The 25,964-nt window shown below is 29.8% G+C and overlaps 5 protein-coding genes and 1 non-coding gene across 7 annotated transcripts; 3 read left to right on the top strand and 3 right to left on the bottom strand.

The window, feature by feature from the left end:
- Nucleotides 1-6,138: 6,138 nt before the first annotated feature.
- LOC124936795 lies at nt 6,139-6,922 on the top strand. Its single transcript, XM_047477323.1, has one exon. It carries the CDS (start codon nt 6,158-6,160, stop codon nt 6,770-6,772), a length of 615 nt encoding a protein of 204 aa, XP_047333279.1. The 5' UTR covers nt 6,139-6,157; the 3' UTR covers nt 6,773-6,922.
- A 1,270-nt stretch (nt 6,923-8,192) lies between these two features.
- Nucleotides 8,193-11,228, top strand: LOC124935756 (WD repeat-containing protein 53 homolog). Of its 2 annotated transcripts, none has more exons than XM_047476179.1 (11): nt 8,193-8,416; nt 8,608-8,704; nt 8,940-9,001; nt 9,121-9,180; nt 9,386-9,445; nt 9,544-9,600; nt 9,686-9,728; nt 9,855-9,932; nt 10,354-10,681; nt 10,778-10,940; nt 11,034-11,228. In XM_047476179.1, exons 1-11 carry the CDS (start codon nt 8,321-8,323, stop codon nt 11,121-11,123), a joined length of 1,134 nt encoding a protein of 377 aa, XP_047332135.1. In that variant the 5' UTR covers nt 8,193-8,320; the 3' UTR covers nt 11,124-11,228. The 2 variants fall into 2 exon arrangements, with proteins under 2 accessions (XP_047332135.1, XP_047332136.1); XM_047476180.1 differs by having other exon boundaries at nt 8,213-8,416; nt 8,585-8,704.
- Nucleotides 11,229-13,592: 2,364 nt separating this feature from the next.
- Nucleotides 13,593-14,345, top strand: LOC124934467 (receptor-like protein 51). The gene has a single exon (XM_047475005.1). The coding sequence runs from the start codon at nt 13,593-13,595 to the stop codon at nt 14,343-14,345; it is 753 nt and encodes a 250-aa protein (XP_047330961.1).
- A 2,970-nt stretch (nt 14,346-17,315) lies between these two features.
- LOC124936389 (pentatricopeptide repeat-containing protein DOT4, chloroplastic) lies at nt 17,316-20,029 on the bottom strand. Its single transcript, XM_047476885.1, has one exon. The coding sequence runs from the start codon at nt 19,915-19,917 to the stop codon at nt 17,347-17,349; it is 2,571 nt and encodes an 856-aa protein (XP_047332841.1). The 5' UTR covers nt 19,918-20,029; the 3' UTR covers nt 17,316-17,346.
- Nucleotides 20,030-21,116: 1,087 nt separating this feature from the next.
- Nucleotides 21,117-21,189, bottom strand: TRNAE-CUC. The gene has a single exon. It is a non-coding gene; the product is annotated as a tRNA-Glu (tRNA).
- A 670-nt stretch (nt 21,190-21,859) lies between these two features.
- Nucleotides 21,860-23,420, bottom strand: LOC124934466 (geraniol 8-hydroxylase-like). The gene is made up of 2 exons (XM_047475004.1): nt 22,572-23,420; nt 21,860-22,471 (listed from the first exon to the last, which is right to left on the bottom strand). Exons 1-2 carry the CDS (start codon nt 23,418-23,420, stop codon nt 21,860-21,862), a joined length of 1,461 nt encoding a protein of 486 aa, XP_047330960.1.
- Between the last annotated feature and the right edge of the window lie 2,544 nt (nt 23,421-25,964).

Here is a 25,964-nt window from a genome sequence, read left to right as displayed (position 1 = left end):
AAGATTACAAAATGTATCAAATCCTAATTATTCCAATCAGGATTTTTACTTCCATACCAACCTGATGTTTCAACATGTTGTCTTCCTCTTCCCCTTGTCCTTCTCTTTCCCTTCCCCTCCCTCTTGCAATGAAAAGGGGATGGATTGAAAATGTTGATGAATACTGTCTATTCTCATTTTGATTTTTTTCTTTATATGAACCCGTTCTGATTTGATAGAAAGAATTATTATTCAGGATTTCCGGTCTCTTCACCTTGTTGTTCTCAACTTGAATTTCGAGATCATTGTCTTTATTTCCTTCAACTTCAGCTTTGGAATTCTCAGCAACTTTGGATTCCTCTGTATCAACCTTGGATTCTCTTCATCCTTTTGATTAATTTGAGTATCTTCCTCTCTATTTTCATCAGCAGCCACTTCAACTTGATTTGATTGAGAATTCTCAATTATCTCTTCAACATGATTAGGTTGAGGTTCCACCTCCTTCTTCGTAATGTTTTCTTCTTGTACATAATTTTCTTTATCTTTTGTTTAATGTTTTTAACCACATTTTTCTCTTTGAAAATAGGCACATCTGTTTCATTTTCATGCATCTTTACTTTCTGGCCTTTATGAATTTTCTAATCTTCTTCTTTAACCAAATTACATTTTGGGCTTGCATGTTGGAAGGTATTGCAAAAAGAGCATCTGTCTGGCCTCCAATTATAAGTGATTTCTATGACCATGACAGTGGTTTTCCTTTTCTGTCTACTACAGTCATACTTTTTAGCAGTGTGCTTCTAAGATGCACCTCAATGATAATTCTAGCAAATGAGAAGTACTCTCCTCCTTCAGTAATTGGATCCATGTATAATGGTCTACCTAATAAACCTGCAAAATGAATAAATGCTTCAGAATTGTACATATGTACATGTATATTCTAGAGCTTGAACCATATATGTGCAATTTCTTTTGGCTTACTCAATAGGTTCAAATCTTCAGACCATTGTTCTAATTTCATACAGCTGGATCATATATATATGTATGCCCATTTTCTAGAATTTCCTCCAGATTAGATCCATTCTTAAATTTAAGGAAATATAAATCATGGATATTTGCTGAAATCTTCTCCATCCCTTTTCATTCTCAATACTTCAATAATGCATCTTTAGTAATTGGGAAGGATATTCTATTTTTCCCTATGTAGTTTCTCACAAGTACATTTTCTCAATCCTTTATACAGTTTTTCTCTACATCAGTAGGCAATTTAAATTCAAATTTAGAATTCAATACCTCCACTTTTATTTGTGTATTACCCAAGTAGATTTTCCCTTTATAGACATGATCTTCTGACTTTTTTGCATTATTGTTTTTCAGACTTCATTAGTTTTCCATGTCGAGTTGCTCCTAATATTATATGACTTAAATTTAGGAGTCTTCATCAGCTCGTTCATTGTAGCAACTGACCATTGAATAATTTCTTCATATTCTTTTTTTTTCAGCAGATTCCAGTCTTGAAGATAATGGATGTTGAGTTGAATTGTAATCTGTTGTGCTTTTTCCTTATTGATGACAATTTCTCCCATTTTGGCATGCATAAGAAGCTTTGTGATCTGATTCTTGAGCCCAAACAGATTAACTTTTTCATTATAGTGTATCTTCCAAACTCCTTCATTATCCTCTTGTTTTCCTGCATCATTTTCAACAGAAATTTTTCCAGTAGCAGTTGAAGCAGATTACTTATTTATGTTGGTATCCTACTATTCTTTGATAACTTCTTCAGCAATTTTTTCAATTTCTGTGACGACTTCTTCCTTGATTTCTTCCAACATAAAATCCCTAACTTCTTTAGATTTATGACTTTTGTTCTTTCCCTCCCCATGATGACAGAAATAGAGAAAAAAATAGAGTAATTGCAGGAAACCTAAGAAATGATCACAGATAAACCACAATCGAGGGCAAATTCCAGCGATGTATACAAATGCACAAGAAACCCTAGACTAGAGAAACTTAATGGCTCATTTATGATGCAAGATAATATTGTGTCGTCCGTGCACATCGGATTGTGCTGCCTATGCCAATCCTGTTGCCCGTGTCGATCGCACTTCATTTGATAAATGGTGATTTCGGTGCCGATTTGATGACTTCCGACTCAAGACAATATTGTATCACCTATGACAATCGTGTCGTATGTGCCTATCGTGCCGTGATGTGTCGTTTGTGCCGATCGTGTTTCCTTAAAAATCTCCAGAACTTTTTTTTTTTCTCTTTCTAGGATTTTCTTGTAATTTAATATTATTATTTCGAATTAAGAAATTGTGAAAATTATTTTCTGAATCAATGAAAATCCATTCTATGTTATTAGTATAAAAATGTTTATAATAGTGATTATAAAATAGTTCACTTGTTATATTTCATAACGTTCATATCCAAATAATCCATAATCATAGATTTAATGAAATATGACATCAATAAACCGGTAAGATTAATGTATGTTACATTACTTAATTTAATCAAACACTGTTCTTATAATTCGAGGTCATAGTTAATAATCATAATGAACATACGATTCTATATGAGTTAACGAAGCATCAGAGTGTTTCGCATGTGTATGAGACCTAACGAAGCATCAGAGTGTTTCTCATGTGTATGAGACCTCTCATGATAATTAATAATTTGGTATTGACGGTGCGTTTCGTAGCGACTATTATGAATTATTCCTAGACTTTAAGTGTTCAAATAAATCATCTATGAATCATATATTTTGACACCAGTTACGATCGATCTGTAAAAGGGCATTTAGAGTTGGTGGTTGGGTATATGTAAAACATATTGTATTGTGAATAGCCAATATGAGAGTCACAAAGTATAGTTCACGATTGCCTTCATAACTGTAAAAGGTAAACGAATGTCGTAATTTTGTAAACATCATATGGGTGTTTTATTATTATTATTATTATTATTTATAAACGGTAAAACTTGTGACGATCAACATAATTACGACATATTCAAGTAATTCGGACATGATAACATGCCACCTTATCTGAAAAATACTATTGTTATAGATATATCACTCGACCACAAGTCTTACATTGACACAATGCCTCCAAAATAAAAATTCCGAATGAACGAAGGAATTACCTAACAAATCTTTTTAGTTTTTGTTATTTTGATATAAAATAATCATATATATATAAAATAATCATATATATATATATATATATTGATTTGATTCATGACACACCGTTTTTATCTCCACTTCAATATTTATTTTTGCAAATAAATAATATAATTTTGAAATATTAAAAAAAGGCATACCTTTATTTTAAAAAATAAGTATAAATTATATATATTATTGTTTAAAATAAATAAATTAATTTTATTTGAGTGAAGCTTTTAGTTCATTTAGATGTTTCTTTTAAGTTTTTTTTTTTTCGATTTTAAGTTCTTCAAATAACTAAAATAACTAAAAGAAAAAGTCAAAAATAATTTTACTCTCTTTCTATTTTTAATTAAATCACTTAATTCATTAATTAAAATACCAAAATATTCATTATTTTCATTATTTTCAATTATAATTATTTATATATATATATATCAATATTATTTAAATTATTTTACCAATTTTTTTTATTTAAATAACCATTAAAACAATGATACAATATATAGTTGAAATGGTTATTCTAGAATATATAGCAATTTCTGGGGCATTTCTCTATACTCATTTGTAAAATTCTATTTCACACGGATACATGTACTTTACTGCCACAATTAGTTAAGCCCATCATTAACTCATGTGTCTAAATAAACTTTTCTTTAAAATATTTTCATTTAAAACTTAGTTTATAGTATTAATTATTTAAATATAATACTTATATGAAATATTTTAGGAAAAAATCAATATTAGTCAGTAATTACAATAAACAAGAAAGAATCCCAAATTGTGTATTATCAATACATTGATTTGTCATCTTCAAACATTTATTATCTTACTAAAAAAAATCATTATACGTAACAATTATTTTTTGAAGTGAGTCTCTTTAACTCTTTCATTGAATATAATCCAAACATGTCTAGTACTAATTCTTAGTTTCCACATATTCCATTCTAATTTCACAGAATAACAACAATCATGTCTAATTCAATCATTAAAAATGAAAACAAAAACAAAAAATTGATTAATTCGACAAAGCTCTACCTCCCATTAATTGGTGCTAAAGGTGATGGTGGTAGATTTCCACTAGGGGAGGCATTGGCCACGAGGCCCATTCCCCATAGGAGGTGAGGTGGTGGCCACCAATAATCCTCCACCCATTAGAGGCCGGAGGGTAACCCATCATCGGAGGACCACCCTTTGGTGGCGGTGGAGCTTGGAGTGGTGGCGGCCCAACAGAAAACCGAAACTTTCGTCGAGAAAAAAAAACATAAAGTTTGAAATAGTCATTAATAGTATTTTTTTTTCTTTGGAGAGTTTTTGTATAAATATTAGATACGTTAAGCATAATTTCATATTAAAATCTAATTATAGGATCTCTATGCATAACTAATATATATATATGATCATAGAATATATTATGATAATTGAATATTGTTATTTTGAATTAATAAAGACATTTTCTTTGTTTTATATTATTATCTTAAGTGAAATTATAAAAAATATTTTTTTAATATGAATCAATGAAAATTCATGATATGTTACTAATATAAAAGTGTTTAGTGATCATAAAAGTAGTCATAATCATAGATTTAATGAAATATGACATAATTTTTTTTAGAAATTAAAGAAAAATTAACATGACACTATTAAATCGGTAAGATTAGTGTATGTTACATTATTTGATTTGATCAAACGATTGTTCCTATAATTCGATATTATAGTTGATAATCAGAATGAACATGTGGTTGTAAATGAGTTAACGACGCATCAGAGTATTTCGGACCTCTCATGATAATTAATAATTTGGTGTCGGTGGTGCGTCTCGTAGCGACTATTATGAATTATCCCTAGACTTTAAGTGTTCAAATAAATCATATATGAATCATGTATTTTGACACCAGTTATGATCTATTTGTAAAAGGGTGTTCAAGAGTTAGTGGTTTAGTATATGTGAAATATATGGTATTATTGTGAGTAGCCATATAGCCAATATGGGAGACACTTATAATACGGATTATAAGTGTAAAAGGTAAAAGAAGGTAGTAATTCTATAAACATGGTATGTGTGTTTTTATTATTATTTATAAACGGTAAGACTTGTGATGATGAACATACTCATGACCTATTTAAGTAATTCGGTCGTGATAACATATCATCTTATCTGAGAAATGTTATTATCGTATATACTTAATTGACCACAAGTCTTACATTGACTGCCTTAAGAAATTACACAACCCTTCCAAAAATGAGAATTTCGAATAAACGAAAGAATTACTTACAAATATTTTTAAGATTTGGTTATTTAAATAAATAACAAAAAATATAAGACCTAAATATGTAAAATAAAAATTAACATAAAATTTTGAATAATCATCTGTCAACTAAATTGTGATATAAAATAAACCTATATATTTTAATTTGATTCATCACCGACCTTATCTCCACTTCAATGTTTTTTTTACAAATAAATAATATTATTTTTGAAATATTAAAAAAAATCATACCTTTATTTCAAAAATTAAGTATTAATTATATATTATTATTTATTTGTTAAAAATAAATAAATTAATTTTATTTGAGTGAAAATTTTAGTTCATTTAGAAGTTTCTTTTCAGCCTTTCTTTTATATTTGCTATGATACAATAATTGAAATGGTCATTCTAGAATATATAGCAATTTCTAGGGCATTTCTCTATCTAATAATTTGTAAAGTCAATTCTCTTTCACACGGATACATGTACTTTAATGCCACAATTAATTAAAAGCGCATCACTAACTCATGTGTCTAAATATACAATTCTTAAAAATATTTTCATTCAAAACTTAATTTATAGTATTAATTTCTTTAAAATATAATAGTTTTGATTACAAACTTATTACCTACCGAAAAATGGACATAATTCAAAAAACGTGTGAAATTGTTGAGGTTTTTCCACAAAATATCTACACTGATCTATTTGCCTTATAAAAACCAAGCAAGACCTTTTATGTAACAGTCATCATCCTCGAGCAGATCCTTCATCAATGGAAGCAGATGAAATCATCAACCTTTTCGATTCAATATGGTTTTCATCCGAATTCTTCAAAAGTTCATCAAACCCACAAAGATCATCAGCATACAAAGAGAACCCATATATCCAAATTCAAAAGAAAATAGCAAGATCGGATCTTTCAATTCCCCAAAATCTCATCTTGCCGAGTTTAGCAAGATCCAAGATCATCGGCAATTATCTGTCTCCTGATTCAGTCTTGCAGATCGTGTTTTCCGATGAAGAAGAAGATATGAAGAAGAAGAAGAAGGCAAAATTCAGGGGTCAGAGGAAAAGGGGTATGACAAAGAGTTTGTCAGAGTTGGAATTTGAGGAGATGAAAGGGTTTATGGATTTAGGGTTTGTGTTTTCTGAGGAAGATGAGAATTCAAGATTGGTGAATATAATTCCTGGGTTGAAGAGGAGTGTGAATAATAAGGTTGATTCAGTTCAAAGACCTTACCTTTCTGAGACATGGGATGAAGATCTTGAAAAAATGAAGAGAATTGATGCTTTGATGGGATGGAAGATACCTGATTTCACCAATGAAATGGATATGAAGAAGAATCTTAGAAAGTGGGCTAGGAATGTTGCATCTATAATCAGATAGCACAAGCCAAAAATGAAATTCAGTTTGTGTATATTATTATGAACACTCAATTAGTTTTGTTTTGTTTTGATTCTAGGGCTTGTGATGTGATGTGATTGATTGTTCATATATGCTGCTCTTGCATCTGTATATGTTATACAAGAAAAAAGAAAGAAAGAAAGAAAAAAAAATCAGAATGTGGATTCATATGAATTAAAATAGACTTGGAGACCTTATTTGAAAATATAATTCAAGTTGAATATTTTGGGTAATAAATTTGTGTGCCTTAGGATCTGCAGTAGTTGCCAAACTAAAATGAAGCAATATATATTTGCTGTGAAACATGTGATGTTTTCTTTTAAAACACGACAATTTATCAGTCAACTAACTGTTTCACACAATAAAAATCCTACCTCGTGAAACTTATGATGATGAATTAATATATATTTTATAAATTTAGGAGGTATATATTTTCTGACTTTCATTTAATTGAGTTTTTAAGTTGGAATCAAATAGAAAATATTTTATCTCTAAAATGAAGAGTATTCACACTTGAAGTTTGAGCCAACCTAAATTCTAATAATAATATGTTTATTAAAATCTTATTTATCTGACTCAATAAATCAATGTTAAGTTAAAAGAGAAGTTAACAATGAACTTTTAAGGCCATTTTATCTAATTATCTCATATTCAAATAATTGTATTAATTAATAAATCAATATAAACTAAAACATTAATGTAAAAAAGAATATAACAAATAAATCGACGAAACAGAAACATGGAAGTTCTTGCATGAATATTAATTAACTATTATTGTAAAATGCCCAAAAGTCGTCATCGATTCCCCGATTCACTTCTTTCGTGAGCTATTGCGCGACGAGTAAATAATTTATGTAGATATGAGTTTCTTTATTTTTGTTTTTAGTAATCATAAATATTTATAATATTTTGAACGACAATTTATTTTGGCGTTATAATTTGATTTTTTTTCACGGTTAAGTTAAATATATATTGAATGAATAAAATTAGTAAATTTTATAAAAAAACATTAAAGAAAAATATTGTTTTGTGGTGTATTTTAATTCATCAAAATTAACAAATTAAAACAATGCTTAGACTTTGATATATATTTTTTTAAAATACCTTACCTTTATTATAAAACTTAATATTTGTCTCTTATATATTTTGTAAATCAAACTATATATAGATGGAAATATAAACCATTAATTAAAGAAACATATATAAGTCAACCCTTAAATGTTCCACTCCCCTTGTGTTCCTATATTATTTTTAACTCATATTAATTTTAAAATGTACATTTTAATTCACTAAAAAATTAGAAAAAAAAAATTGTATTAAAAACAATTGAAAAATAAATAAAAAAGGGGAAAGAATATATATATTTTTTTTGGTTAGAATTTGTTAATCCACTTTACAGTTAACCTACTTGATTCTTCAAAGCTGCGAAAATTACAAGTCGAAGTCGCCGTCGTAAGGCAAACGCCGTCACCGTCGCCGTCGTAAGGCAAACGCCGTCACCGTCGCCGTCGTAAGGCAAACGCCGTCGCCATGTCGGCCCCAAGAAAACTAAGAGGTCACGCGGACACCGCCACATGTTGTATCGCTTCAAGCAAACGCCCGGGAATCATCGTCACTTCCGGCGAGGTATACGAGCTTCATTAGTAAACCCTAATTCTAGCATCCTTTGATTTCTGCTTCTTTAGTAGAAAGAAATCACGAAATTGAACGGATATCTTCGATTTGAATGGTTCCAAATTTTATATTCGGAGCTCATTCTCTTTATATCTTCAAATGGTTGTTCTTTAACTGCAGAATTTTTGCAATTAAACATACAGGATGGACGTGTTTGCTTGTTTGACCTACGGTGCAAAGATGTTCTATTTGTGATGAATGTTAGTGATGAACCAGTTTCCTCTCTTTGCTTCAACTCAGGTCTATTCATTTGCTTCAGAGTACTGAAAGTTCATAGTTCAAACACTATTAATGAATCAGCTTGATTGCTTTGAAATCAAATTGTTCTTCAGTTCTTACATTAGTATCTCATGACAAATTGACAATTGCCATTCAAATGTTCATTAACTTTGGCTATATCTGGCTCTGATTATGTTTGTATTATTGAAGTTTTTGGGTGAAGACTGAAATCATGGGTTGTTTCTTCGTAAAATAGGAAATGAAGACATAATGTATGTTTCTGCGGGAACTGAAGTTAAAGCATTTGACTTACGCTCTGTAAATCCCTTAACTACCTTTGATTACACCAGTATGACTTTACTTTGTTAAAGTTATTTTGGTCATGTTCTTTCCTTTTTTAGTTTAGTTTCCAGTGATTCTGTTCATGTTCCTTTCAGAATGCTGCTTCGTGGGATTGCTTGACAAATTTTAACTATAATAAAGAGGAGATAAATCAGGTACCTGTTTCAGATTGTTCAACAAAAACTCCCTGCTGCTTCATTTTATCGACAGTATCTATACAACATTGAGAACATTCTAAGACAACTGGTTGTCTTTCTATCTTGAAGTATAGAAATGCACAGGATTTATGGGAGCTGTGTGAAATATTTTGGAAATATATTAAGAAATAAGTAGTTAAAAACAGTTATTAAATGTTTGCAGTTGGTATGTGACCCGAAATCTCGTTTTCTTGCTGCTGCAGATGATAAAGGTGAAGTTAAGGTACAGATTGTTTGGCCTTAATCAAATCCCATCCCTTTACTCACATTATGTAATTTTGGTCGAGTTCCTTTCATTTCCATAGTATTCATCTTTTGCAGGTAGTTGACATTAGTCAGCAGTGCCTTTATAAATCTTTGAGAGCTGGCCATACAAATGTATACTTTCTTTCTAGTTTGATTTCCCCAAATTTTCAGTATATTTTGTCGTAGTATTTACATGTTTTCCGAATTACTTTCATAGATCTGTAGCAGTGTACAGTTTCTTCCTTGGACATCATGGGAAGGTTGGTCTGTCTGTCCCTCTTTTCGATTCATTCATGCATTGTAGTATTCAGAACATGAAACTTCAATATGGATATAAGCTGTGTTTGTCTTTCTAAGGGCCAACTGTTTTTTTCGATATTTTGCAGTCGTTACTGGTGGCCTTGATTCGAAGCTTATTATGTGGGACTTCTCTAAAGGACGTCCTTATCATACCATTGATTTAGGTACATAGCAAAACAGAAAATACTGTCTTCGTAGATTATTTTATTTTTATTTTTTCAAAATCTTTTTATGGATCTTGTTGCACTTAATTTGGATGTCGTTATTTGTGAGTATTTGTTTTACTTTTTGAAAAGACAAGAAAATGTTGAAAAAGTAAGTGATCGAATGTAATACTGAATTTTTAGTGGCGAAATAGAAAATGTTGAATAAACCAAATGAAAATATCTAAATTTTAAGTACTGAAATGCAAGTTGATTTGATTAATGTTAAAACTAATATCGGGAAAGTACATAAAGACCATTTTACCCTTACAATGATGTAATTTGATTAATTTTCATTAAAAGTTGTATAATAGACTTATTTTAAATAAGCACTTACTTTTTCAGATCAAGTGATAAGTGGTAAACTTTTTATTTTTTTCAGGTGTTCCTGATGCAAACAATAGAGGTGCAGGCGGTCAAGGTCTAAATCCTGCTTTCATCCACTCAATCACTGTTCCTGAACCGGATATGGTTGATTCGGTGGGGAAGTTATTCGCAGTGGGAAGAGGAGATGGTATCATCAATGTGATTGATGTTGAATCTGAACTTCTTGCCGCTTCCAAGACGAAGCCTAAAAAGAAGATTACTAAATCTACCAAAAATAGTTCAAATCCTTCTTCAAATGATGATGATAATGGTGAATCAGATAAGAAGGGGATGATTTATCTCGACTACACTTTGGGAGGACACACTGCAGCTGCATCTTGTGTGTAAGCTACTTTTTCATTTTATTTTGTTATTAAATGGAATGCAATTATGCAAGTGATGAATTGACATTGTTTGCACATGCATGGGATGGATGATAGGGCTTTTTCGATGTTTGGAGAGAAAGGAAAGTATATAATTTCGGGAGGAAACGATAAATCAGTGAAGGTTTGGGATTGGTCACGGGGTTACCACTCTGATGGTGGCCAAACAAGCCGAAACAATGATGCTCTTCTAAGTATGAACATAAACTTGACCAGAAAAGTAAGATCCTTCTTCTCTTGCACATGATCCATGGCTCAATGAATAATGCTCATTTTCGGGTTTTTTTTTTTTCGCGTTTTGATTAATTGACAGGTCAATTGGCTATGCACAACCGCGTCTGATTCGGAGAACCTCATTGTTTGTGACACTTCCAAATTGGTGAAAGTGTTTAGTATAGCTTAGCTATAAAACTAAAGAGTGTTTAGTATTGCTTAGCTATGAAAGTAAAGAGTTCAAACTTTCAAATCTTGTTTCAGACCATTTTATGAGTGTTGTTTTCAATTTGTTTTTTAAAATGATTCATACAATTATATGAATGAGAGTCATTTAAAATCAACAACAAAATCAATAAAAAAAAAATAAACAAGAGAAGAATTATTAAAAAACATCACTGACACAAAATATTTATTAATGGACAAAGAACAAACTTTAAAGAGTACGAAGATTTTTTAAAAAATCAATGAGTTTCCTCGCTGTTTCAATAGGCTTACTCAAGTATGTCAGATAATCCACCAAGTAGATAATGTTCACTAAGCCTCTTCACTAAGCCTCTTACAGTTATTTTTCAAATCAGATCGTCGCTAAGAAGATAATTGAGATAGAAATTTATCAAATTCACACTTCTCGCTAAGAAGATAATAAAGATAGAAATTTATCAAATTCACACTTCTCAACGGCTAACGCTCAATCCACATCTTCTAACTGCTAATGATAGACTACATCCACATCCTACTCAATAAATAACGATAAACTCTGTCTCAATCTACATCTCTCAACCACTAATGAGAGACTACATCTCAATCCACAACATAACCTACTCAATAACTAATGATAGGCTCTGTCTGAATTTACATCTCTTAACCACTAATGATAGACTTCATCACAATTCATAACCTAACCTACTCAATAATTAAAGATACTCTTACATCACCATTGAATATTAGTCATGTAAATCACATGATAAAAGCATGTTATTTTAAATTTGTTAAAAGTAAATTGGATCAATTTGAACATATAATCAAGTTCAGGGGGAAATTAACTTGGTTGTTGTAAATGAAGTGGAAAACGTGGGAGTGTCTACTTTTGAAGAGTATATTATTAAATTTAATGAAAATTCTCAAAGAGGAAAGGAACATGTTTTCTTGCCCATTTCAAGTAAGAATAGAATAAAAAAACCTTCTTCTTCATGATGGATTTTGGTATCTCAGCAATTATCCCCTTTACTAGATTCTTATTATGTCACTTCATTTTTTTTTGTTTTCTCATCTTCACACAAATTCATAATTTTCTAATCAAATTGTATATCATTATTGGTAATGTTTATTCACATTTTTACTGTTTTTTTTTAATCTCTTTTGAGATTTTTTAAATCAGATCATTATTATTATGATCATTCTTTATATAAATTTAGTTACAAAATAATTTGGGTTATGGAACATGTAGAAAAGTAGAACCTTTGAGGTTAATTTATCAAATATTTGAATGTTGAACTCAATTGATTTTTATTTTATTAGATGAACCTAGTATTTGAATTCAATTTATTTAGAAAAAAAAGTGTTTCTAAAGTGACTTATTAACTTTATATTTATATATATATATATATATATATATATATATATATATATATTTTTTTTTTTTTTTTTTTTTTTTTTGTACAAATGTATAAACTAATTGTATTTATTTTAAATATAATAAAAATAAATATTTAAGCATAACAATAAAAAAATAAATATCAGAAGGAAATGAAATCAAATAACTTTTGCAAAGGGTAACAGTGTTTTTAAAATTAAATTTAGGGTAACTAATTTAACTAGCATGTATCCGTGCATTTGCACGAGTAATAATATAAAAAACCGTGAAAAAAATATTACGATAAAAATTTTATGGGCGGGTCAACCCACAATCCGACACAAGTATCCATTTACTCTCACATATATCTAAATTAACCACAACTCTCGACCCGGCAATCCGGACACTTTAAAAATTAAGCATCATTATATATATATATATATTAGTTAGTTAAAAAGTTGAACTTATATTGTTAAAATATCACGCGTTTATCAAATTTTGGGTTGAAATTAAAATATAAAGTCTTATTAGTCTAGTTGGTTAAAAGGTTGTACTTATTTTGTTAGGTTGCAAGTTCGAACCATACCTATAGTATTTTTTATTTTATTTTTAACCGTTTTAAGCTTATGGGCGGGTCAACCCACAATCCGACCCCAAGTATTCATTTACTCTCACATATATCAAATTAACCACAGCTCTCGACCCGGCAATCCGGACATTTTAAAAATTAAGAATTATATATATATATATAGATTAATTAGTTAAAAAGTTGAACTTATATTGTTAAAATGTCACGCGTTTATCAAATTTTGGGTTGAATTTAAAATATAAAGTGTTATTAACTTAGTTGGTTATAAAAGCTTATGAATGACTTAGTAACAAGATATTTGAAGTAAGTAATTTTTTTCTTTCTAAATTATTTAGGAAACTAATATTATACTGCACAAATGGAAGAGTAACCTTTCATCTTTTCATTTATCTAATATTTAAAATTGTGCCTTTTCAACTAATGACATGAGTTGATAAAGAATACTTAGTTTATTAGCTTACTACGAGACAACAATTTCCCAAACCAAATCTATCATGGAAACAGTGTTCTCTCTCATCCTCTTGCTTACATTCTCTCTCTCCTGTTCTTCATCAAAACTTGATCCAACCCAATTCAAAATCCTCCAATCATCTTTCAATATTTCCAACCAATTCCATAATCTCACCGCACTAAATATTTCCAACGCAAATGTTTCTGGGTTTCTCCCAATTAATTGGCCAAAGAATCTTGTTTTCATTGATCTATCACTAAACTCAATCCAAGGAACAATACCCGAATCAATTTCAACCCTACAAAATCTTCTATACTTAAACCTATCGTCCAATTCACTTCACGATTCAATACCCAATTCGATTGGAGACATGATAATGCTAAAGAACCTGTCTTTAGCTTCGAATTTATTGTCGGGGAACATACCGGAATCAATGGCGGCGATGAAGTCTTTGGTACATTTGGATTTGAGTAATAATAGGTTGACTGGGGACATTCCTGATTTCTTTGCAGATTTGAAGGAGTTGAAATATTTGAATTTTGAAGGAAATCGTTTCGAGAAGGAATTGCCGTTTGATAATTCGTTTGTGAATAGGTTGGAGTTTTTTAGAATTGGAAGGAATGAGGATTTGTGTTATGATAAGGGTAAATTGTCGTCTCACGCTGGCGATTTAAGGAATGTGGATGTATGTTATGAGCCTGGACCGACCAATATTATTGTTGGTGTTGGATTTTGGTTGTTGTTTGTTTTTGTTATACTTATCATCTTGGTTCTAATCTCAAAATGGTGCAAATGATCGTTATTATACTAAGTCGGGTTCTTAGAGTTACTTCTTTACGATTATCTGTGAACTCGAGGGCGGGTTGGTTCGTAACGTGTTTTATTCATTTTTTATTTTCATATTTTTGTGATTTTTTTTTTAAATGACAGGGTTTGTGGTAGAGTTGGACATCGTGCATAAACGTTCGTATTCGATTCGGACAAGTCGTGTTAGATTCTTAATTGTGTCGTGTTGTGTCGTGTCTCAATCTTATCCGTGTCGTATCGTGTTTTGACCCACTTAAAATATTATGATTCACGGACTCTTTCGTGTCCTGTTATTCGAAAATACAAGTTTATTCGTGTCGTGCTAACTCGTGTTTAAATTCGTATTCTGTGTTATTCCGACTAGATTTTGTCATCGTGTCAACACAATCGTGTCAACACAATCGTGTCAACACAATCGTGTCAACACAATCGTGTCAACAAAATCGTGTCAACACTATCGTGTCTTTACAAACTCATGTTTATTATTTATTTATACATTTTAAATTAAATTGTTATTAAAAATTATAAAATATGATTTTTAATTTAGAAAATTTGAATTAATTTAATAAGTTAAATGTATTAAATTTATTTTAAAAGTTATTTAATAGGTAAAATGTGTAAATATAAATTTTAACATGAATAAAATTAGTTAAATGTCTGGTTAGAAAATTATTAATTTATTTAAAAATATATATTAAGTTAGTTAAATATGATAAATGTGAAATTTTATAATTTTTACAATATTATATAAGAATTTATATATAATTATTTAATTAGGTATATGATATTTATTATTATATATAATTAAAAGTAGTGGAGATTTTTATGATAAAATAAAGTTTTTTTGTAAATGTTTTATTAACTTTTTAAATTTTAGAGTGATTTTAAAAAAATTAAATAATTTAGTGATATACAAATATTAATCAATAGATACTTTTTTAGGAAAAAATTATTAGAATTGATATATTATTAATTTTTTATTTAAAATAATTAAAAGTAGTTGGTAAATTTTTTAGGTTAAAATAAATTTGTGTAACTATTTATTATTGTATTTTTTGAATTAATATTAATTTTATAAATTAGATTTTTATTTAATTAATAATATTAATTTAATCTTTTTATTTTATAATTTTTGTTTGTTGCGTAAAGTTTCTTATTAACTTGTAAAATTTTGGAGTGATTTAAGATGTTTTAAAATAATTTGATGATAAATAATTAAATATGTGATTAATTATTAGGAGACTTGGAAAACACGTGATAATTTAATAATGTTAATGTAAATGTGGGTAGTTTGAGTAAGGAAATGAAAAAAATGTGGGTAGCATTATAAATATATATTATTATCATATATTTATTATTTAATGTATTAACAATAATTACCATTATAAAAAAATTAAAAATTAATAAGTAATTAATAAAATAATATCCAACAGAATTATTAATAGAATCACATTTCTATTTGTATAATTTATTTATTTTATTATATTATATTTTAATTTATATTATTTAAATTAATATTTTTAATATTGTATTTTAGTATGTTTAATTTTAAATACTATATTTATGAAATTAAATTATTTATTAATTGAATAAAAATGTAATAGGTTTAGAGAATATTAATGTGAGTAGCTTAAGTCATGTGATTAATTGTGTTTTTCGTGTGTATACTCGTGTTCGTGTCGTGTTTATACTTGTGTCGTGTCTATACTCGTGTTGTGTCCGTGTCGACTCTTAACTGTGTTATGATCGTATAAACTCATAATCGTGTCGTGATCGTGTTGTATCGTGTCAACCCAAGACTCGAGTGAGATAATATCGTATCGTATCGATTCGTATTTATTCAACCCATTGCCCCACTTGGTTGGTGTGTGATTGTGTTTACTTATTCTTATCATTTACTATGTAAACGAAAATATATTTTATACAAAAATGTGATTTAAAAAATAATTGTTATATTTCCAGTCAAATTTGATTTAGGCTAGCCGACCAATGTTCAACTATCCCTTGTCGCATATTTATCATGTTTTCTCATTTGTTTTATTGTATTTCTTGGTTGATTTTGAATTTTGTATTATTTTATTTGAATAAATTATGTTATTTTTTAAAATTATTATTATTATCTTTTGTATTACTATTGTACCCTGAGTGAGCTCAATTGTTAAGGTTGATTTCTAAATTACAGTTTGATTTTCGTTTAGAAAACTTTGATCAATTTTAAACTTTCGGTTTGTTGATCGGTTTGATTCGTTATAATATTGGTTGGGTTATTAACAAAAATATTAAAATAGATTATATATAATATAAATATTTTTATTTATACGAATAAATACAAATATTATAAATAAGATTCGGTAACAATTAATAAATTACTAATATAATTTTTAAAACACAATGCATTACAATAAAACAAAAATTATTAAACATCACATTAAAATTGAGTAACAATTTTAAAATTAAAATTGTTTACTACTAATAATAGTTAATATCTTTGATAGTTTATTAACAAATTTTTACCTTTATTAATATTACTTTAGATGTGTACTATTATCTAATATTTATAATATATTAATCATCATTATCAGTTTAAAGTTTAATTTTTGTTCAATCTTATTTAAATATTTGATCGTATTTTTGTTCAATCTTATTTAAATATTTAATCGTTTGAACAATTTTACTAGTGCTGAACCGATCAACGTTATAATCGGTAGGGTAAAAAGAAAATCGTAATAAATTGGGTTAGATATTCAATTTGTTTTTGTTGACTTTTACAACTAATATAATATGTAACTTGATTGAATGAAAATAGTATATTTTAAAGTAGATAACATTATATGATTGAAAGCCTGGTTATGCTTGTTAATGTAATATATTCTTATAAAATTTACAATTTTTATATTCATTCAAATTATTGAAAATAACTAAGAACTTTATTCAACACCTAAACAACTTATTCACACTATCAAGTAAAAAAAGTTTCACTAAGTTTAGTTTTAACGTCTACAAGAACAGATTCCATTCTTAAAATGATGAAAACGGTTAGAATCTCTCAACACGATCTCCCTCGCGACTGTTTTCGACATATACTTCGCCATCTCATGACAATCGGGGCAAATCTTAAATTCGTTCTTCGTCACGCGTATCGTTTTCCCCGGAGGAAGACTCAATATTCCAAACGCCATCGCCAATTTCTCGCTATGACCACAAGCCGCAACCTCCTTCTTCGCTTCTTTCGTAATTACCTTCGATATCCAACCGTCTACTTTCATATTCTTTGTTAAACCTTTCAATATCGCATTAATCCTTCTAGATTGATTATGACTAGATAAACTATCTCTCAAAAAAATATGAACTTTTCCTTTAACTTCAATCCAACTTCTACCCGAATTCTTCCCCTCATCCGGTTTCTTCACTACTCCCCATTTTTCAGCGTCCGCGTAAATGCTCGCGAGCATAACGTAGTATTCCGAATTCTCGGGTTCTAATTCGAAAACACGTTCCGCGACTTCCTCTGCGAGTTTCACGTCGCGATGGATTCCGCATGCGGATAGAAGATTTCTCCATATCGAAACATCAGGTTTTATAGGCATGCTCTTGATGAACCTAAATGCGTCGGATAATTTCCCAGCACGTGCAAGAAGATCTGCCATGCAAGCGTAATGTTCCATCTTGGGCTCGATTTTGTAATCCTTTCTCATGATCTCGAACAATTTCTCCCCTTCTTTCCACAATCCCGAATGATTACAACCACATAGAATCGAAATAAACGAGATTTCATCGGGCCTAAAACCGCCTTTCTTCATTTTCTTTAACGTCGCTATAGCTTCATTCCCCAAACCATGCATGCAATATCCAGCTATCATGATAGTCCACGAGAATAAATCTCGCACAGCCATTTCGTCGAACACTTTGCGTGCTATATCGATGGACCCGCATTTCACATACATATCAATAACTGCGTTTGCAACGTATGGATCGGAACCCATCTCGTTTCTCGTCACATATCCATGAATCTCCCGGCCTCTATCGAACGCCGATAGACTCGCACAAGCAGGAAGAACGCAGCTAACTGTTACGTTATCGGGCTTTATTCGTTCTTCCTCCTGCATTCGGAGGAACAAAGAAATCGCTACGTTCTGGAGAGAATTCTTAGAACAACCCCCGATCATAGTGTTCCATGTGATTATGTCTTTTACAGGCATGAGTTCGAAAACAGATTGAGCGTCTTTCATGTCCCCGCATTTCGTATACATGTCGATTAGAGCGTTACATACTGATAAATTCGATTCGAGATTGTTTTCAATAACGTAATTGTGTATTTCCCTTCCATTTTCCAACGATCCGCTACAAGAACACGAGTTAAGAATGGTTGTAATAGTGAACACATCCGGTTCAATTCCTTTCTCAACCATTCCCCAGAACAACATAATCGCCTTATCAGACAAACCTTCCCGAGCATATCCAGCAATCATCGATGTCCACGACACGACACATCTTTCACCAATACCCTCAAAAACTCGAATCGCATTATCAGTTTCCCCTGATTTCGAATACATATCAAGCAAACTGTTGCAGAACAATGTATCTTGAATTATCCCGGTTTTTACACCATAACAATGAAGAACACTACCAAAAGAACATAAACCGACGTCTGCACAAGCTGCGAGTGCGTTAATCATCGTAGCAAGATCAATTTCAATTCCAACGGAGAACATTTGATTGAAAATCTTCAGTCCTTCGTAAGGAAGATTATTCGTAACGTAACCACTTATCATAGAATTCCATGTTACAACATCTCTGTTAGACATTTCATCAAACACCTTACATGCACTTTCAATTCTTCCAGTTTTGAAGTAAAACGCTATGATGGAATTCGAAACCATATTATAAGATCCAAATTTCTTTTTCAACAACAATCCATGAGCAATTTGACCTTCTAATACATAACCAAGGAATGCAAAACATTTGAAAACGCAAGTGAATGTGTAAGAATCAGGTTCAATTCCAATTTCAAGCATTCTTCTGTAAAGTACTAAACTCTCTGTATAATAACCAGATTTAGCATACTCGTTCATTAGAAGATTCCAAAGGAATACATTCTTGCTATCGATTAGGTCAAGAATTCGTCTACCTTCTCTTAAATCTCCGCATTTAACATACATGAAAACGAGTTTAGATCCTAAGATTCCAGTGAGATTCATACCTTGATAATCGATGTGGTAATGAACTTTCCTTCCATTATCCAACGAGTTCATATCCGCGCAGAGCTGTAAGATTGAGCAGTAAGTTTCCAATTCAATCTCGGATTTCTCAGCTCTGTGAAGCGAATCCATAGCCGTTTTCAGATTAGTCGCGTTACAGGATTCGATAATTTCGCTGTTGTAGTTTTTCAGTTGTTGGCATGTGCTTTGGCTGAGAATGCTTGAAATCTGACGCGATTTGAGAGAAGTTCGAGAGATTTTTGAGGTTCTCGAGAAGGAAATTGACGCATTTTGATGGTTGAAATAGGAAGAAGAAGGTTGGACAATGGAAATACATACATTTGTTGTCATCACTGTAGCCATGAATAGCGATTTCTCTCTTTCTATTGCATAATGCGGGAGCTAGATTTAACCAGGAAGCTCGTCCTCGCCATTTGAAACGACAAAAAAGAAAGAAAGCAAATTTTATCATACTTCAAATTTTATAAAACACTAATTTTCTTATTTAATTATATTTAAAACTCTATGGTTATTTATTTAACATTAATTTTATTATTATTTATTTCTTTATTATTATTCTAATCTAAATTTTCGGTTTCTTTCTTTTCTTCATACGAATTAGGTTTCCGCGCGCGATACGGCAACCAACAGGCGACCACGACCGCGACCGACCTTCTTCTTCATTGACGTCTTCTTCATCAACAACTTTTCTTCATCATTTGTTCTTTTTTCTTCTTACACTGCTTCCTTCATTGACGGGTCTTCTCCGTCATATGTTCTTACAAATATTTTTTTTCAAGATTTATTTCATTGTTATACAAAATGAATGGGATCCCAAAATAAATCTATTTGTATTTACCGTCCTTATCTCAAATATAGGTTTATATGTTTTCAGAAATATGGGTTAATTCAAAATTATTGCAACAATATGCAAATTTGGCTGTTTATTTATTTTTAAAATCACAGACTGATTTCATATTATTTCACCTCATTTATATTCGTATGCTAATACAAATATATTATTTTCGGTTTATAGACTACTTTAGTCTTACAAATTCAAAATATATATATATATATATATATATATATATATATATATATATATATATATATATATATATATATACTGATTTATTATTTTCTATACTAGATTGTAAAATTTGTGTTAGATTAATTTAATACACTTTGATAATAAAAAAATCTCCTTTAAGTTGTAAGATTATTAGTCTTGTTTAGAATCACTCTTTCATACTTGACCTGAAACCACTTAATAGTATCATCCTCTTTAGTAACCAACCCTATTCTCGATTCCTACTCTAGACATGCATCTTCGACGCCGACACATTCGGTAACCGGGACCTTCTTGAACAACATAAAAATTCGTAAACCAACTTAACTTTGTTACAATTCATCACCAGCTAGAACCAACTTCAGTATGAAGACATACCAAGATCAATGTGTCTTTGAATATCAAAACAAAAATAGCAAAATATTGAAGTTGGAGACATACCAAGATCAATGTGTCTTTGAATATCAAAACAAAAATAGCAAAATATAAAAAATTCCGTTGCCGGGAATCGAACCCGGGTCTCTCGGGTGAGAGCCGAGTATCCTGACCAACTAAACTACAACGGATTTGTTTATAAAATTCAAGGATGTAATTATATACAAATTTATAAAATATTGTATTCTTATATATAAATATTTTAAATAAAACTAATATTATTCAAATGCTATTGGTATGAGTGACAATTTCATTTATCCATCTTAATTCTTGATTCTCAAACTTATCCTTTAATTTCGATTCTTCTATCTCAAACAACTTATCTTTTAAACTCAACTATTTATTTTAAGTTTATCTTTTAATCTTGACTATTTCATTTTAAATTTATCTTTAATCCTCCAAAATATTAGATTAAGTATTATTAGATATATATAGATTGTTTTAAATAAATTTTAATTTAAATAAATATTATATATATATATATATATATAAAATTAGAGAATAAAATATTTATATAAAATTAATAATAAAAAATAATATATTTATATGATAATTATAAAATAAAAATTTGTTTTATGAAGAGAATATATATATATATATATATATATATATATATATATATATATATATATATATATATATATATATATATATGATAATAAGAGATAAAATAATAAATTATTAAGAGAGAAAAACATAATAATTATAAGGAGAGAAATCAAATAATTGTAGATGTAACACCTACAAAAATATTTGATTAAGTATTATTAAATATATATAGAAGACAACCTCCAAATATTTCTATATTGGAATTGGGATGACTAAGAGGGGATTAGCCCTTTGCAAAGTGAAGCCAAATTTCTCTTCATTGTCCAAATCTTTTGGTTGAAGCAGCTCTCCTCCCACAGTCTTCCAATGAAATGAATTAATCAAAGAGCCCAACACTGTTGGGATGACTCTCATTGCTAGGGACAATCCGATGCAAACCCTCCGTCCACCTCCAAAAGGAACCAATTCAAAGTCTTGACCACGCACATCAATCTTGGAATCAATAAACCTCTCGGGTTTAAACTCCATTGGACTTTTCCAATGATCAGGGTTGCGACCTATCGCCCACACGTTCACCAATACTTGCGCTCCAGTTGGTATGGTGTACCCACTCAGTTCAACTTCTTTATGAACTTGACGAGGGATAAGAAATGGGATTGGTGGATGCATTCTTAGAGTTTCTTTTATAACCGCTTGCAAATATGGTAATTCGGCAATATCAGACTCTTCTACTTGCTTCCCTGCACCAACTACTCGTTCAAGCTCATCTTTTGCATTTTGCAAAGACGTTGGGTTTCGCAATAATTCCGACATTGCCCATTCAATTGTGCTCGATGAAGTGTCTGTTCCGCCGATAAATATATCCTATATGATATATTAATTACAAAAGTATAAAACCACTCGAACAAATTGAATTATATATTATTACAAAAGTATAAGAAATAAATAAATAAACTATCCATACCATACACAAGTGCTCGATTAGTTTTCGATCGAGATCAGAAATCTTAAGAAGCGAGTCTATCGCGTCAACCTCTCTCAATAAATTAGTTCCCGTCAAGATCTTCTTGTCAATAAGTCCGCCGATCAAACCCAACAACTTGGAGAAATACAACGACATACGTCGACGTATTCTCTGCGGATCAATGCCACGTAGGGCCGAGAAATGGTCAACCATATTTGGTTTTCCGGCCTCTAACATAATGTTCCAAACCAAGTCCTTGAAGTCTTGAGCCTCGTCGCCTCCGAAATCGACCAAGTCAGTAGAGAAAAGAGTGTTGGACAGCACATTCATCGCCGTCTTGAATGCTGCCCGACCTATGTCCACATGCACGCCTTCATGGCAGCATTTCTGAACATAGGATAAAAGCTCCTCCACTTTTCTCCGTCGGATGTGCTGATTGGAATCAAGTACTCGGGCGGATAATATATGGGTGTGAGCAAGCTTTCGTAGGCTCCTCCAAAGGTCATTTACGGGTAGCCAAACGACCGAGAGTTTGTGTTCATCGCATGCGCGAATGGCGTCAGGTGTGAATCTGTTGGAAAAGGAAATGTCTTGTTTTTGAAGAACTTCTTGTGCCAGGAGTGGAGATGAAATTACTATAGTAGTCATTTGACCTAATTTCAACGACATTATCGGACCATAGGTTTCTGCCAACTTCGCCAACGACTGGTGAGGCTTGTTGCCCAAGTTAAGGAGGTTTCCGATGACCGGCAAAGGAAAGGGGCCCGGCGGGAGACGTCGGCCTCGCCGGACTTGGAGGAGGTGGAGGAGGATTAAAGTTACAGGGAGAAGAACCAAATACAAAAACATTTTTATCTTTTTTTCTCTCTCAATTGAACCTACATAGCTATAGCTATATATATATATATATATATATATATATATATATATATATATATATATATTAATAATTAATTAATAATTAATTAAAACCAAAGAAGATGAGAAATGTAGATTTATGTACACATAAGCATGATAGTTCTTAGGATTGTATAATGATCTTTTTTTTTTTTTTTTTTTTTTTTTTTTTTTTTTCTTATAAGTCATTTTTTACAATAAGTGAGCATATTCCTTATTAACCATCTTTTATCAATTCACCTTGGTCAACCAACAATCTTATTTTCACCAATTTATCAACTCATTTTCGTTAGCCAACATATTCTATAATACAAAACCATTTCCTTTTTACTATCCTCACCTACTTACCGACTCATTTTCGTCAATCAAGCAACATATCTCTTCTTTGCCGAGTTTTATCAACTCACTTCGGTCAGCACCTCTTTACCGAACTTTACCAATTCATTTCCGACAAACAACAATATTATTCTCACCCACTTATCAACTCACTTTAACCCTCAATCTTTATTAGATAAAATGAACACTTAATCATTACACCACTTAAAATTGTTGATTTCTCTTTATAAATTTATGTATAAATATATAATTGATATGACTAACAATCATAAATATATATAATGTTATATATATATAAAATAAATTATATAAACGAATTTAAAATATTATTAATTTAATTAATTAAAATGTTAAGTTATATTATTTTAAAATGTTAAGTTATATTATTATAAATATCATACGTTCATTAATTTTGAAGTTGATTTTAAACTATAAAGTAATATTAGTTTAATTAATTAAAATATTGAAGTTATATTATTAGTTTAATTAATTAAAATGTTAAATTATTAAAAATGTCATACGATACATCAATTTTGAAGTCGATTTCAAAATATAAAGAAATATTAGTTTAATTGGTTAAAATGTTAACTTATATCACGAGACGTTGCAAGTTCAAAACTTGTATATATCATATTCTTTATTTAATTTTTCAAGCTTATGGGTGGACGGGTCAACCCACAATCCGACTCAAATATCCATTTATTCTCACATACATACCTAAATTAATCACAACTCTCGACCCGACGGCAATCTGGACACTTTAAAAATTAAGCATTATTATATATATATATATATATAGATAAACAATAATGTATCTTTACAAGTAGGATAGAAAGAAATATATTTAAAAATATCTAAACACAAACACGTATATATACGATCGGTCGGTTTATCTATCGGCTTTTATTATTTAAACCGCCAACTGAACCCGTCATGGTCAGTACATAAAATTATAAACCGATCAAAATTCGATTCGGTAGATTTATAATTATTTCGATCGTTTTTTACGGTCGTTTTTTTGTTTTTTTTGCTTACATTCCTAATATAAAGTATTATACGTATTATTCTTTAAAATCTCTGTATTATCTTTTATCTTTTAAAAAATATATATTTATTACTAAAATCTACATTTACTTATTACTTCTTTTTAAAATAATAAAATATTTATTGATTACTAAAATATCTCTAGAATGTGTAAGCCTTGCTTTTTAATTTTGGGCGTATTGTGATTTGGAGGTAAACAATTAATGTTGGATAAAGAGATTAAGCATATATATATATATATATATATATATATATATATATATATATATATATAATAACATTCCCAAATTTGGTTATTATATAAAACTAAAATTTTCGCAATGCATATATATATATATATATAAAAATATAAATAAAAAAATTTAAAAAAAGTTATAATAATATGTATTAAATGTTTAAAATGTTTAAAATTTTTAATAAATCACAAATAATATATTAAAATAAAAAATAAACACACTCTCATTTAACATTTTATTCACTTCGATAAAAAAACTCATCTTTTCACATATCTCATCACATATTTTTTTTCCAATGAACCTCTTATCTCGTGACCTTACACTTACACTTTCATTTTATTCTATCAAATATCTAATTCATATTTTTTAATATTTAACATCGCGACCTCACACTTTGATCAATCAAATATTTGATTTGTATTTTTTAACCACTTTAAATTTTTATCGACCTATTATCCTTCGACAAACCACCATCCCAATCACACTTGATTAAAGGGTTATAATTGTTTTGTTAGGTTACAAATTCGAAACATACATATAACATTTTTAATTTTATGTTTAACCGTTTTAAGTTTATGGGTATGTCAACCCACAATCCGACCCAAATATCCATTTACTCTCACATATATATCCAAATTAAGCACAGCTCTCGACCCTTCAATCCGGTTAAAAAGTTGAACTTATACTATGAAGAATGTCCCGCGTTCATCAAATTTGGTGTTCAATTTAAAATATAAAGTCTTATTAGCCTAATTGGTTAAAGAGTTGTACTTGTTTTGTTATGTTGCAAGTTCTAAACATACCTATAACATTTTTAATTTTATTTTTAACTGTTTTAAATTTATGGGTGGGTCAACCCACAATCCAACTCAAGTATCAA

The sequence above is a fragment of the Impatiens glandulifera genome, chromosome 4 (assembly GCF_907164915.1).
Source record: "Impatiens glandulifera chromosome 4, dImpGla2.1, whole genome shotgun sequence".
NCBI lineage: Eukaryota > Viridiplantae > Streptophyta > Magnoliopsida > Ericales > Balsaminaceae > Impatiens > Impatiens glandulifera.
Note: the sequence above shows the minus strand (reverse complement) of the source record. Positions and strands in the feature narration are given on the sequence as shown.

Bases quoted from the DNA above. Each gene is read 5' to 3' on its own strand.
- LOC124936795 (XM_047477323.1), top strand. From the start codon at position 6,158: ATGGAAGCAGATGAAATCATCAACCTTTTCGATTCAATATGGTTTTCA.
- LOC124935756 (XM_047476179.1), top strand. From the start codon at position 8,321: ATGTCGGCCCCAAGAAAACTAAGAGGTCACGCGGACACCGCCACATGT. The intron at 10,682-10,777 runs GTAAGCTACTTT...GATGGATGATAG, and splicing joins ACTGCAGCTGCATCTTGTGT to GGCTTTTTCGATGTTTGGAG. The intron at 10,941-11,033 runs GTAAGATCCTTC...ATTAATTGACAG, and splicing joins ACATAAACTTGACCAGAAAA to GTCAATTGGCTATGCACAAC.
- LOC124934467 (XM_047475005.1), top strand. From the start codon at position 13,593: ATGGAAACAGTGTTCTCTCTCATCCTCTTGCTTACATTCTCTCTCTCC.
- LOC124936389 (XM_047476885.1), bottom strand. From the start codon at position 19,917: ATGGCTACAGTGATGACAACAAATGTATGTATTTCCATTGTCCAACCT.
- LOC124934466 (XM_047475004.1), bottom strand. From the start codon at position 23,420: ATGTTTTTGTATTTGGTTCTTCTCCCTGTAACTTTAATCCTCCTCCAC. The intron at 22,472-22,571 runs GTATGGATAGTT...TATATCATATAG, and splicing joins TAATCGAGCACTTGTGTATG to GATATATTTATCGGCGGAAC.